This window comes from Carcharodon carcharias, chromosome 1 (assembly GCF_017639515.1).
Source record: "Carcharodon carcharias isolate sCarCar2 chromosome 1, sCarCar2.pri, whole genome shotgun sequence".
NCBI lineage: Eukaryota > Metazoa > Chordata > Chondrichthyes > Lamniformes > Lamnidae > Carcharodon > Carcharodon carcharias.
This window is the reverse complement of record NC_054467.1, coordinates 51,878,497-51,890,659: the sequence shown is the minus strand read 5'-3', so window position 1 is coordinate 51,890,659 and position 12,163 is coordinate 51,878,497. Positions and strand designations below refer to the sequence as shown.

General features: G+C 42.9%; 1 protein-coding gene across 1 annotated transcript in view; it reads right to left on the bottom strand.

Annotated features, from left to right (window-relative positions):
* LOC121271920 (acid-sensing ion channel 5-like) overlaps positions 1 to 12,163 on the bottom strand; it is a 166,512-nt gene that overhangs the window by 76,464 nt on the left and 77,885 nt on the right. The window contains exons 6-8 of the mRNA XM_041178200.1: positions 9,913 to 10,060; positions 6,630 to 6,686; positions 51 to 219 (exon numbers count right to left, since the gene is read on the bottom strand). Coding sequence (XP_041034134.1) covers positions 51 to 219; positions 6,630 to 6,686; positions 9,913 to 10,060 — 374 coding nt within the window. The remainder of the gene's footprint in view (positions 1 to 50; positions 220 to 6,629; positions 6,687 to 9,912; positions 10,061 to 12,163) is intronic.

Sequence of the window (12,163 nt, the reverse complement as noted above, 5' to 3'; positions counted from 1 at the left end):
GAAATTCATTCCAACAGATACAAGCTCCTACGATAGACAACATTACTCACTTGATGTACTGTTTGCTTTTCTGAAATTTTTCAGATAGAAACTGCAATCCCCTGTGACTTGGAAAAGTTGAGTAAGACACAGTAGTAAAGTACTTGATCTCTTCACATGGAATTGGACAGTTGAAGCTGTGTGCACCTGCTTTGCAAAGTCCCTTTTTTTCTATGTAATCTTGAATATAAAACAGACAATGCAAACTTTTCAATGTGTAGTTGATGTTCATAACACAAAATCCATGTTGCTTATCTTGGTTCATGCAATTTAATAAGTTACTTAACTTTTCCTAAATACAGTATTAGCAGAAGGATTAAATCTCAAATGAATGTGCAATTCACCAAAGCTAAATATTTGAACTGAGTCACAAAAGCAAATCTACCCCTGAATTATTCTAAGATTTATGTTGCAAATGTTGTTGGCACTGTTCTCACTTCATCACTGGCAATGCTGCAGATATCATATTTGCTAAAAATTCTTCAAGGTCAGAAGACTGAGGCTAGATGATGACGAAATTGGCCCTAGAGTCTCAACTGAATATTTGGGCCTTTAACAGGAAATTATCAACTCTTGGGTTAGATGTTTTACAGGCTTCTTTAGTAAATACCACTTTACTCCATCAAAATGGTTCTTTTTTTCAAAAAGGATCAATTTTATTTCAATGTGAGAATAAAGTGGACAACATCTCTTTTTCATTAAGATGGTCAACTGCTGGATAAGAAATTCATAATTCCTTTCAAGTGGCATTTCAATATAATACATTATAAAATAATGAATCTAATACATTGAAATGTTTACTTAACAGGATTCTCCAAATAACAAAATATTGGAAGGGAAGTGGGAAATGGAAGTCCTTTAATTTAAAACATTCTTTTTTAAATCTTGCAATGTGGGAACATAAATATTTATATTTATTGAAAAGTCCTTATAAGTTACCTAACTTTCTTACTATGTGGTGCAGTACTAATCATGGACATCAAGATGATATTGCATTCCATGTATCATAGTGATTGACTTTGCTGATCTGTGTTGGGATGGCAGCGGACTCTGTCACCAGACTATGCAGACAGAAAAATAAAATTGACCAAGGCTTCTGTCATTGTTAAAAGACTCCTGCACTGCTAGAGAATGAGGTAAATTCTTTAATCATTCATGGGATGTGGGCATTGCTGATAAGGCCAGCATTTGTTGTCCACCTCTAATTATCCTTGAACATTTCAGATGTAGGCCAGACCAAGTAAAGATGGCAGATTTCCATCCCTAAAGGGCATTAGTGAACCAGATGAGCTTTTACAACAATGGTTTCAGGTCACCATTGCTGAGACTAGTTTTTTTATTAATTAAATTTAAAGTCCACCAGCTGCTGCGGTGGGATTTAAACCTATGTCCCAAAGCATCAGCCTGGGCCTCTGGATTACTAGTCCAGTGACATTACCATGAGACCACCACCTTCCCAACAAATGCTTTGCTTCAGTGTGAAGGCAACAATTTGGCAGAGCAGTTTGTCATTTGTTATGAAGTCCACTCACTTTGCATCCCATTTGAAGCAATGGAATAAAATTGGTACCAGTTCAACAATGGATGAGCAGTCTGCTCTTTCAGTTGGTGAAAATGGAAATGTACCCTCATATGATTGGATATCAGAGCAGGACAACAATAGGCTAAACTATGATGAACCTCATGATAGAATATGCACTCTCAACTTTCATGCATAAAGAATGAGTATTTGGCTGAGGTACATGAGAGTTGCTTTTGCGCATGGACCTGAGCATAAAAGCATGTTTTTTGGTGCAGGTGATAATAAGGACTAGAGGGAAAGGGAAGCTACATGACAGATTTTTGACAGTAGCCATGTACATGTATCATGTGCACTAGCTCTTTCCTTTGAAAGTCCTTAGCTAATGGGGTCCCTGGTATGGAAATTCTATGGACACTTTTGAGTGAGTAAAAGTACACTAGGGCAGGATTTCCAGGGCCAACTTACCATGCTGTTAACCCATCCCAATCCTGGAAATGGAGTAGTTGGGATATTTGAGTTGGGCATCAGTACCTATTGTGGGACAATAGAGGAGCCTAGTCACTGAGGAAGCAGAAGTCAGAGTGGCAACCTACCCCTTAAAAAAGGGAACTCTCTAGACCCAGGCTGGGCCAAAGAAAATTTGCCTTAAGCATTTGTCATCAGGGAACAGTGGCAGAATTACTATAGGTAATCAATACATCTGGCATCAATTACCTTTCTTTTCAAAGTTGCTGTTAAGATGTTAAGACCTACATCTGTGTCTCAGGACTAACATGGGAATTCCTCCAGAAATGCTGCCAAAGTGCCAGGTAAGTGTGATGGAGATAACAGAGGCACTCATTCCCTACTTCTAAGGTAAACAATAATGGTTTGAAACCTTGTGGATCCAAGCTTTATCCCAAGCTGGAGCCCTGCCTCAGCTGCTGGACAGAATATCTACTCTCCATTATTTCACATGAGATCATGCTCTGTAGTTACCCAAAGATGACATGTTTTCCTTTGGGGCACAGTCAGTCCTCACTACAAGTCATAAAGTCATTTAACATAAGAACATAAGAACTAGGAGCAGGAATAGACAATTCAGCCCCTCGAGCCTGCCCCGCCATTCAATACGATCATGGCTGATCTCATTTTGGCCTCAACTCCAATTTCCCGTCCTCTCCCCATAACCTTTCAACACATTACTAATTAAAAATCTGTCTATCTCCTCCTTAAATTTATTTCGCTTAAGTCTTATACTCCTTAGAACCTTTTTCTTCGATATATGTTGTCACTTTTGATTGGATGTCATCTGCCCTCTGGCCCCGCCTCATCATGCTGCACTCTGGGCCAGCCACTGTCATGTTCTGATGCCGGAGCCATTGCTACTGTCACCAGAGGCCCAGGCTGTGGGGAGAGCGCAAGACCTGAGACACAGGAGAAGGGTTGCAGGGCAGGGATGGGAAGCTGCTGGCCGCCAATTGGGTGCTGAACTGCAAGTAATCCAGGCTGAGGGGGTTGGGGTGGTGGGGGGGAGGGAGCAGGCCCCTCCCAGGCTTCTTCCACGGCACCCCACCACCACTTCCCCGCACCCCCCATCCCCCCCCCACCCCAGCTTCTTCTGTGGCATTCCGTGGGTCAGGGCTCGGCTGCTGCAAACTGTCAGGAAGGGGTCCAAGCTCTAGAGACAGAAATATGAGACAGACTGGGAAAGGAGAGAGAGAGAGAGACAGGGTGGGAAAGGAAAAAGAAGGGGACAGAGAAGGAAAGGAGAGAAACAGACAGAGGCAGAGTGGAAAAGGAGAGAGAGAGAGTGGGAAAGGAAAGCAAGAAAAAAGTTGTGCTGAGTTTCAGGAATGCCAAGATTGAGACACGGACGCTGTGCTACTCAGGACTTGTTTAGGTGATTTAGTCTTATCCAATTTGAATTTATACAGTATTTCTGTTACATTCTTTTATTTTATTTTGCAAGTTAATCCAGCTAGGAATGCACAGTGCTGCACCTTTATGGTACGGTATTTCAACTTGGATATTGTTTTTTTGGGCAAGAAATGTCTGAAGGAACCTAACTCCATTTTTAACATTGATTCCTATGGGAACCTATGATTCACATAAAGTTGTTTGACTTAAAGTCGTGACTTTCAGGAACACAACCACAACGTTAAGTGAAGACATACTACATTTTTAATTTTTTTATCCAGTTACTTTTATCCCTGGCATAGCCAACATTTGTTGTCTATTCCTAATTGCTGTTGAGAAGTGGTGATAAACTAGCTTCTTGAACCACTGCAGTCTGCATTGTGAAGGTACTCCCACAGTGCTATTAGGACGTCCCATGATTTAGACCCAAAGACAATGAAAGCACAAAGATATATTGGCAATTCGGGATACTGTGTGACTTGGGGTGAGGCAGAGTGTTCGGAAGTGGGGGGAATGGTGGTTGCAGAACTTGGAGGTTGTGGTGGTCCCATGTGCCTGCTGCTCTTTTCCTTCACTATTAAAGAAGCTTTGGTGAGTTGCTGCAGAACATTTTCTAGGCGCTACACAATATAGCCATGTTGTGCCATTGGTGAAGGGTGTGAATGTTTAAGGCTGTAGATGTGGTGTTGATCAAGTGAACTACTTTGTCCTGGTTGGGGTCAAGCTTCTTGTGTGTTGGAGCTGTACTCATCTAGGCAAGTGGAGAATATTCCATCACACTCCTGACTTGTGCCTTGCAGGTGGTAGAAAAGCGATGGTGTGTCAGGAGGTAAGTAACTCACCACAGATGCACGGCTCTGATCTGCTCTTGTATTGTGTAGCTGGTCCAGTTAAGTTTCTGGTTAATGGTGATGCCCAGATGTTGATGGATTGGAGTTTGGCAATGACAAGACCTAGGGAAGTGATTAGAGTCTCTTGCTCATCATTGACTGGTACTTGTGTGGCATGAAACTTACTTGCCACTTATCAGCTCAAGCCTGTATATTCTCCAGGTCTTGTTGCATTGTTGTTAATGACTCATCCAAGGTCCCAGGGGCTGAGATTCTCCAACAGCCACAGCCCATCTTCCTTTGTGCTAGGTATGACTCCAACTAGCAACGAGTTTTCCCCTGATTCTCATTGACTTCAATTTTGCTAGTGTTCCTTGCTGCCATGCTTAGTCAAATGCTGCCATGATATCAAAAGGAAATTGGATAAGAACCTGAAGAGAAAAAAATGCTGGGCTACTAGAAAATGATCAAGGAGTGCACTAACTCAGTTGATCTTCCAAATACAAACATGATGAGCCAAATGGCCTCCCTCCTTGGCAGAAACTTTCTATGATTCTATAGCTCCATGATTCTGTCTTCCTTTGTGCTGAAAAGGGCTCCAGTCAGTCAAGAGTTTCCACAGATTCCCACTAACTTCAATTTTACTAGGACTCCATTGTCTATACTGTATCCAATGTACTTCGAACATAAAAAAGGAGCAGACCATTCGGCGTGTCGAGCCTGCTCTGCCATTCAATGCTATCATGGCTGATCTTGTGCTTCAACTCCACTTTCACTTAAAATTGGCTAAAGACTGGTTTCTGTCATGTTGGGGACTTTAGTGCTATATTTAACATGCTACTTTTGCTGTTTCATAGCCATGTAGTCCTTTGATATAGCTTCACCAGGTTGACAACCAATTTTTATAATCTTTAGAATGATCAACCTAAACAGAGTAGGTGTATTTGGTGACTGTCTTTGTGCCTTCTGAGATGGCGTGTTTAGCCATTTTCCCTGGCAGCATGTGGTGGACGGCATTCTGGATCTCCCTGGAGATGGTGTGGCACCTGTTGTAGTGAATGAGATGCGAGGCTTTGGAGGCGATGTGCTCGAAAATGTCGACAACGAAGGAATTCATAACACTCATGGCCTTGGATGAGATCCTGGTGGAAATGTGGACCTGGGTCAGCACCCTGTACACGTAAGTGAATAGCTCTGCTTGTGAGATTTCTTCTGCTTCATGGATGGCTTCTTGGTGACTTTAGTCAGCGAGTGCTTCGACACCTTACAGGACGCACCGTCCTTCACCGTAGCCGCCACCTCAGGCATTCCACCCGACTTGGACCAACATTTAGTACTGATCCTGACCTGCTCTCTCCAAATTTTTCATTAAACATGGTTGGTCCATTAGTTTAAATGGCTGAGTGAGTGATATGGTGAGCAACAGGTTTACAGTTTGTAGAGGAATACAAACCTGCTTTTGCTGGTAGCCCATAGCACGTCATAGATGCCAAATTTTGAGCTGCTGAATCTTTCTGAATTTATTCCATTTAACATAATGCCAAATATGATGGAGAGTGTCCCAAGTAAGATGTATCTCATCTCCACAAGAACTGTGTGGTGGTCACACCTACCTATACTGCAGATTCATTTGCAATAGATAGATTGATAAGAATGAGGTTTTTCCCTCATGTTAGCTTTCTCAACACCTGTCTAGTCTGGCAGATATGTCTTTCAGGACTCAGTATATTTGATCAGCAGTAGCAGTCTCGAACCACTCTTGGTGATGGACATTCCCAGAGCATATTCTGTGCCCTTGCTACCCTCAGTGCTTCTTCCAAGTGATGTTCAACATGGAGGAGAAGTGCTGATTAATCAGGTGGGGGAGAGTAGTAGTTTGTAACCAGCAGGAGACTTCTATGCCCATGTTTGACCTGATGCCATGAAATTTCATGGGGTCTGACGGTAATATTGAGAATTGCCAATGTCAGCCCCTTGTGAATGTATACTGCTGTGCCACAATCTTTGGTGGGTCTGTCCTGACATATCGAGGGAGGGAGGGGTCTCAGATGTTGGCAGTTATGTGAGTATGATTATGGCAGGCTGATGCTTAACTAATATGTGTCCCAATTTTGGAACTAGGCCCCTGATATTAATAAGGAGCATTTTGATGGAGGTGGTCAACTGGGCTGAGTGTACTTTGTCATGCCCGAATCTGATACCTAGTTCATCTTTTAATTTGATTTGTAATGCTTTAAAGAATTGCTTTGATCATGTTTATTAAAAATAAATCAACTTGTACTGTTTTGGCTTACTTTACCACTTCTGTTAAGATGATGCTTTCAAAGCACAATACTTACGGAGAATGGGATATGCACAGTTGTAGTACTTTTCAGGTTCACATTCAGGCCCACTTCCTTTAAAAAAAATTGCATTTAACAATGTTAAAACTGCTGCATGTAATTACCTCGCAGGCCAAGTATTCATTTGTCAAAGGATAAATTGGGACTTAAGGGTAAATTGTAATAAAGTTGTGCCATCAATAAATTACATTAATATTATAGCCCAATTGCTATTGTAATTGACCTTACAAAAGTATGGACAATATATTAGTCCCCCTATTAGTAGCTGCACAGGGCTTTTTATGGTGTACAACCGGCCAAAATATGGGGATGCCATTAATACTTAATGGCCTACTCTTTTGCTATGTTCCTAAGCTGCATCTGAGCCATTACTACTGTAGATTAACTACAGTTTGTGGTAGCAAATAAATGTCTGCGGTGGTAACACTCCACCAATAGCCTCATTTCTAGCCCTAACTCCTGAGTTAATATTACACTGTCAATGCGACTATCTCTAATATTAACCTATGAGGTGGCACCACTCTGCCAATATTAGGATCTTCAACACTGTGATGGTTTCACTCTGCCATATTTCTTACAAACCAAAAATGCCCTTTAACTTTGAAATCACAGGTGGATGTGCAGTAGTTTTACAATGATATTATTGATGTTTTACTTTCAGGAAATGGATGACCATTACATTAGTTTGCTATATCCTCCTTAGTGCTCAATCTTAATTCTTCGATGTAAAAATGCACCATAACATAAATGGAAGCCATTGATGCCACACTAACTGTATTCTAGCAAAGTGGAATAAAAGATCGATTTTTTGAGTTCATTGATAGACTGAATATAATTTTCTTTTTACTTATTCATGAAATGTGGGTGTCGCTGGCTAGGCCAGCGTTTATTGCCTTCTCAATAGAAGGTGGTGGTGAACTGCCTCCTTGAACCACTGTGTTATAGGTACACCCATAATGCTGTTAGGGATGGAGTTCCAGGGTTATGACCCAGTGACAGTGAAGGAACAGCACAAACAATTTAGTACTGCCTTTCACCAATTATTCACCGGCGCTACTCCTTGTCTGATATGGAAGTATGTACATGACCATATTATTGCTAATACCCATTCTTATTCCATTCAATTTTGAAAAGTGATGAAGAATTAAGAGATGTCCAATTTCCTTGAAGTTCTTAAATTCCCCTTTCTTGATCTTACCTCATAGGTGATGCTAAAACTTAGCTCAACTTAGGAATTTTATAAATAACATTAATAGGAATGTCATTGACCAATTCGGATAATCATTAAAAAACATGGAAAATTCCTAAACTAACCATATTCAGTAAAGCAAGCAATTGATTTGGATAAAAGAACACTGGGGTTGAAATATAATTTTCTGTCAAACAGGCTGCATTGCCCTCCGTTATACACCTGCCTGACATTCCTTTCCATTAACTTCATGCTAAAGGAAGCAGGATGCAGTGTAAAATGAGCAGTTGATCAGCTACTCATCTATTATGCATCCCACTGAAATTGAATTTCACACTGCTATGGGGCACAATTTTGCCAGGTGCAAAGTTTGGGTGGTCTGCTGGGCGTAGGGCACCAACCAGCCATCTGATAGTCTCAGCAGGTTGTGGGTAAAAATCGTGCACCGTAGGGTGACCAGCTCACTACGAACAGTCGCTGAAGTGGGCGGCATGACCAGTCAATTGCCTGGACAGAGTCTGTAGATTTGTGGAGGATTGGGGACGCAATTTCAGGAACGGGGTAAGCCTAGACTTAAAGTGGCCCAGTCTGGTTTTCTGGAGCTTATAGGGAAACTCTTGCTCCTCCTAGTCCCACAAAAATTTAGAAAAACTTACCTTTGGATTCCTCTTTAGCCGGACCGCACATTAGATGTAATAGGTTGTAAAATGGTAAAAGGGATCCCATGAATGGCAGAGAACTGCAATTAGCATATTGGGCAGAACCCTCCCAGTCTCATAGGGTGAGTTTCAAGGCAAGACCAGGATAAATTTCAGAGAAACACATGTCGCGTCACTGGCCTGTGTTCCCACCTCTGCGTGGTCAAGATCTCCATTGAGGGCCAAGTCTGGCAGACGCTTAGAGGCAGCTTGCAGGCAGCTGGCCTGGGGGAGCCCATGAGGCCAGCTACAGTCACCCTCACCACTCTGAAGAGTGACAGCCAGCAGTGCATCACTGCTGCCAGCCATCCTGCATGGAGTGGCTTTGCAGCTGTGGCCTCAGAGGGCACCTTCTTTGTGTTCCCCCTCAGACAGTGGCAGTGCTCATCTCTGGCATGAAGGCTGCTGGGTCCCTGGAAGATCTCCCAGGCTGGTACCCTAAGAGTCAGAGCAAGGTAAGGACCCAGAAATGGTCCAGACTCACACTCATTAGATAAAAGCAGAAGTTTATTTTTTTATCCCCATTCTTTATTCTTTCTTGGGATGTGGGCATCACTGGCAAGATCACCAGCATTTGTTGTTTATCCCTCCTAATTGCCCTGAACTGAATGGTTTGCTAGGCCATTTCAGAGGACAGTTAAGAGTCAACCTGAGACTGGAGTCACTTATAGGCAAGACCACATAAGGATGACAGATTTCCTTCCTTAAAGAGCACTAGTGAACCAGATGGGTGTTTAAGACAATTGATGATAATTGTCATGGTCACTATTACTAAGACTAGCTTTATATTCCACATTTATTGATGCATTTAAATTCCACCAGCTACCATGGTGGGATTTGAGCCCATGTCCCTAGAGTATTTGCTTGAGATCTCTGGTTTACTAGGCTCAGTGACATTACCGCTACACCACCCTATTGTTGAGGGTATTCACCTCCTGACTCAGTCTGCCAGTGGTAAGGCTAGGATCTGGGGGCGAAAGAGATTTCAGGAGCCACAATAATAGAAGGATGGAGTGGTATGGCTTTCTGTACCATTTTGGGGGCAGTTCCATCCCATTTTCACTGGATAGCAGGCCTCAAAACCTCCAACTATGTCTTTAGTATACAAATTTCACCTCAACCAGTGTAAAATCAATGGTGTTGTGGAGGCAGATTCAATAATGGCATTCAAAAGAGAAATGGGTCATTATCTGAAAATAAGAAAATTGTAGGGTTACGGGGAAAAGGCAGGGGAGTAGCACTAGGTGATTTGCTCCTTCAAAGGGCCAGCACAGACATGACCAGCCAATGGCTTCCCTCTGTGCTGTAAACATTCTAGGAGTCTACAAAACTTAAGGGATTGTTTGACTGTCTTCTGGCCCACTTCAAATACACTTTAAAACTGTTTACTAACCTGGCAGCAGAAAGGGTGTGCATCCACAGTGTTCTTTTATATGCTTTGATTTACATTCTTGTAAACAGCCATAAGTTGTGTAAGTGTCATGATATTCCAGCTGCATGTTGGGGTTACATTCTCCCCATGGATACTCTTGGTTTATTGTCTGAAAAAAACATGAAGACTGAAAGGTTTTTTCAATCATCAATACAGATCCAAGATACATTTATTCAGTTGCAGCTCCAATGTCATAGTGCACAATGGAAAAATGATTAACTATTAGTAAAAAATATGTATTTGACGCTTTATATTTGTTGACATAATATCATAAATCGTTTTAAATAATTACATCTTTTAAATAAACTAATTAAAAATATTTACACCAATTAAACCAAGTAGCAGTTTGGTATGGCGCGAGGTAGGGTCCTCGGCAGCAAGAGGCGCCATTTCTTCAGGCAGTACATAGGAGGAGAAGGGAGACCAGGGAAATCCCATGCGCCATATATACAAAAATAGGCTCACCTACCTGGAGATGTGGAGTGCCAGTGCAGGAGGAGATTCCATCTATCTGGGGAGATAGTCACCAAAGCTCTGTGTCCTTCTCCATGATGACCTGGTCCCAAGATCTACACACTAATATGCCTTGCCTGAAGCACTGAAGGCCACTGTAGCCCCCAACTCCTTTGCCTCTGGCCCATTCCATGGGGCCTGTGCAGGATCTCCAAATCAGCTGTTCACCAGCCATCGTGGATTGTACGTATGGGCCATCGAAGCGCTGATGGAGAACCCAGACAGATTTGTGAACAGAAAGGGCTTCCATTCACTAAATACACCACTGGTGAGTGACCTTTGCAAGATCTTCTTGCGTGCCTGTGCCTGTTTCCCTGAGAGCTGCCAAAACTTATTCATAGTGAGCAAGTCAAGGCTGTGTCAACTGTTCCACCCCCCCCAGCCCCCTGGCTCTGTGCATAAATGTTTAGAGACAAGAGCTATCCTTGAAGAGGTGGCATCTAACATCATTCAGTGATCCTGAGACAGAGCCCCAGTGCTGCTATAAATACAACTACCTCCAAACAAGGGCACTTATTGAGCAGACCGTAGATCTGCTAAAGATGAGAATTAGATGCCTCAAAAGCTCAGGGGTGCTCTCCAATATTCACCAGCCAGGATTTCCCAGGCGGTAGTGGTGTGTTGCATGCTGTAAGACCTGGTACAGAGGGGGGGGTGTGGTCTTTGAGGTGGAACAAGGTGAGGAAGGCCCCATTTCCTAACAAGTCGGGGAAGCTGGAGAAGGCGGCTCTGGGATTCTGAGGCCGAGGAGGATGAGCCACTAGGCTGAAGATGGAGACTTGCTGCAGGATAGGCACAGAGGATTGTTGAGGAGTCCATGAATGCTGCTATTGTCATGGAAAACCTCCACATTCAACAGCACTTCACCTGAGGGAAGCTGGTGTGACAGAGCACATGCCGCAAGTGACCAAGGACCACGCTGTTACAGCGATGGCAGGCAAGCCAATATCTTTCCCAATATAACTGACACATCTAGAAGCTCTACTGGCCACAGTCTTCATGGGCTTCGGTGAGAAATTGATGACATCTCTGTATGTAGTAGTGAACGGTTATTATAAATAGTGCTAATATGCAGATCTGTGCATAAAACTCTTTGGTTTAATGTACAAATGATTTCAACAATTTTCTTTGATACCTATATGTTTTACACATCACAGTGATCTAACTGATGCGGTGTCCTCTGCACTCAGACACTGATGCATTATTCCCTTTGTTGCCTCAGAGGAGATGGAGGCAGGTGTCAGCTGGCACAACACTGGAGTCTACCTGGCTATGTGGAAAATTGCCCAGGTATGTCCTGTACACATAATGCAGGACAAATCCAATCACCGCCCCATCAGTCTACTCTTGATCATCAGTAAAGTAATGGAAGGGGTCATCAACAATGCTATCAAGCGGCAATAACCTGCTCACTGATGCTCAGTTTGGGTTCTGCCAGGACCACTCAGCTCCTGACCTCATTACAGCCTTGGTTCAAACATGGACAAAAGAGCTGAACTCCCGAGGTGAGGTGACAATGAGTGCCCTTGATATCAAGGCCACATTTGACCAAGTGTGGCATCAAGGAACCCTAGCAAAACTGTAGTCAATGGGAATCGGGGGGAGACTCTCCGCTGGTTGGAGTCATACCTAGTACAAAGGAAGATGGTTGTGGTTGTTGGATGTCAATTACCTCATCTCCAGGACATCACTGCAGGAG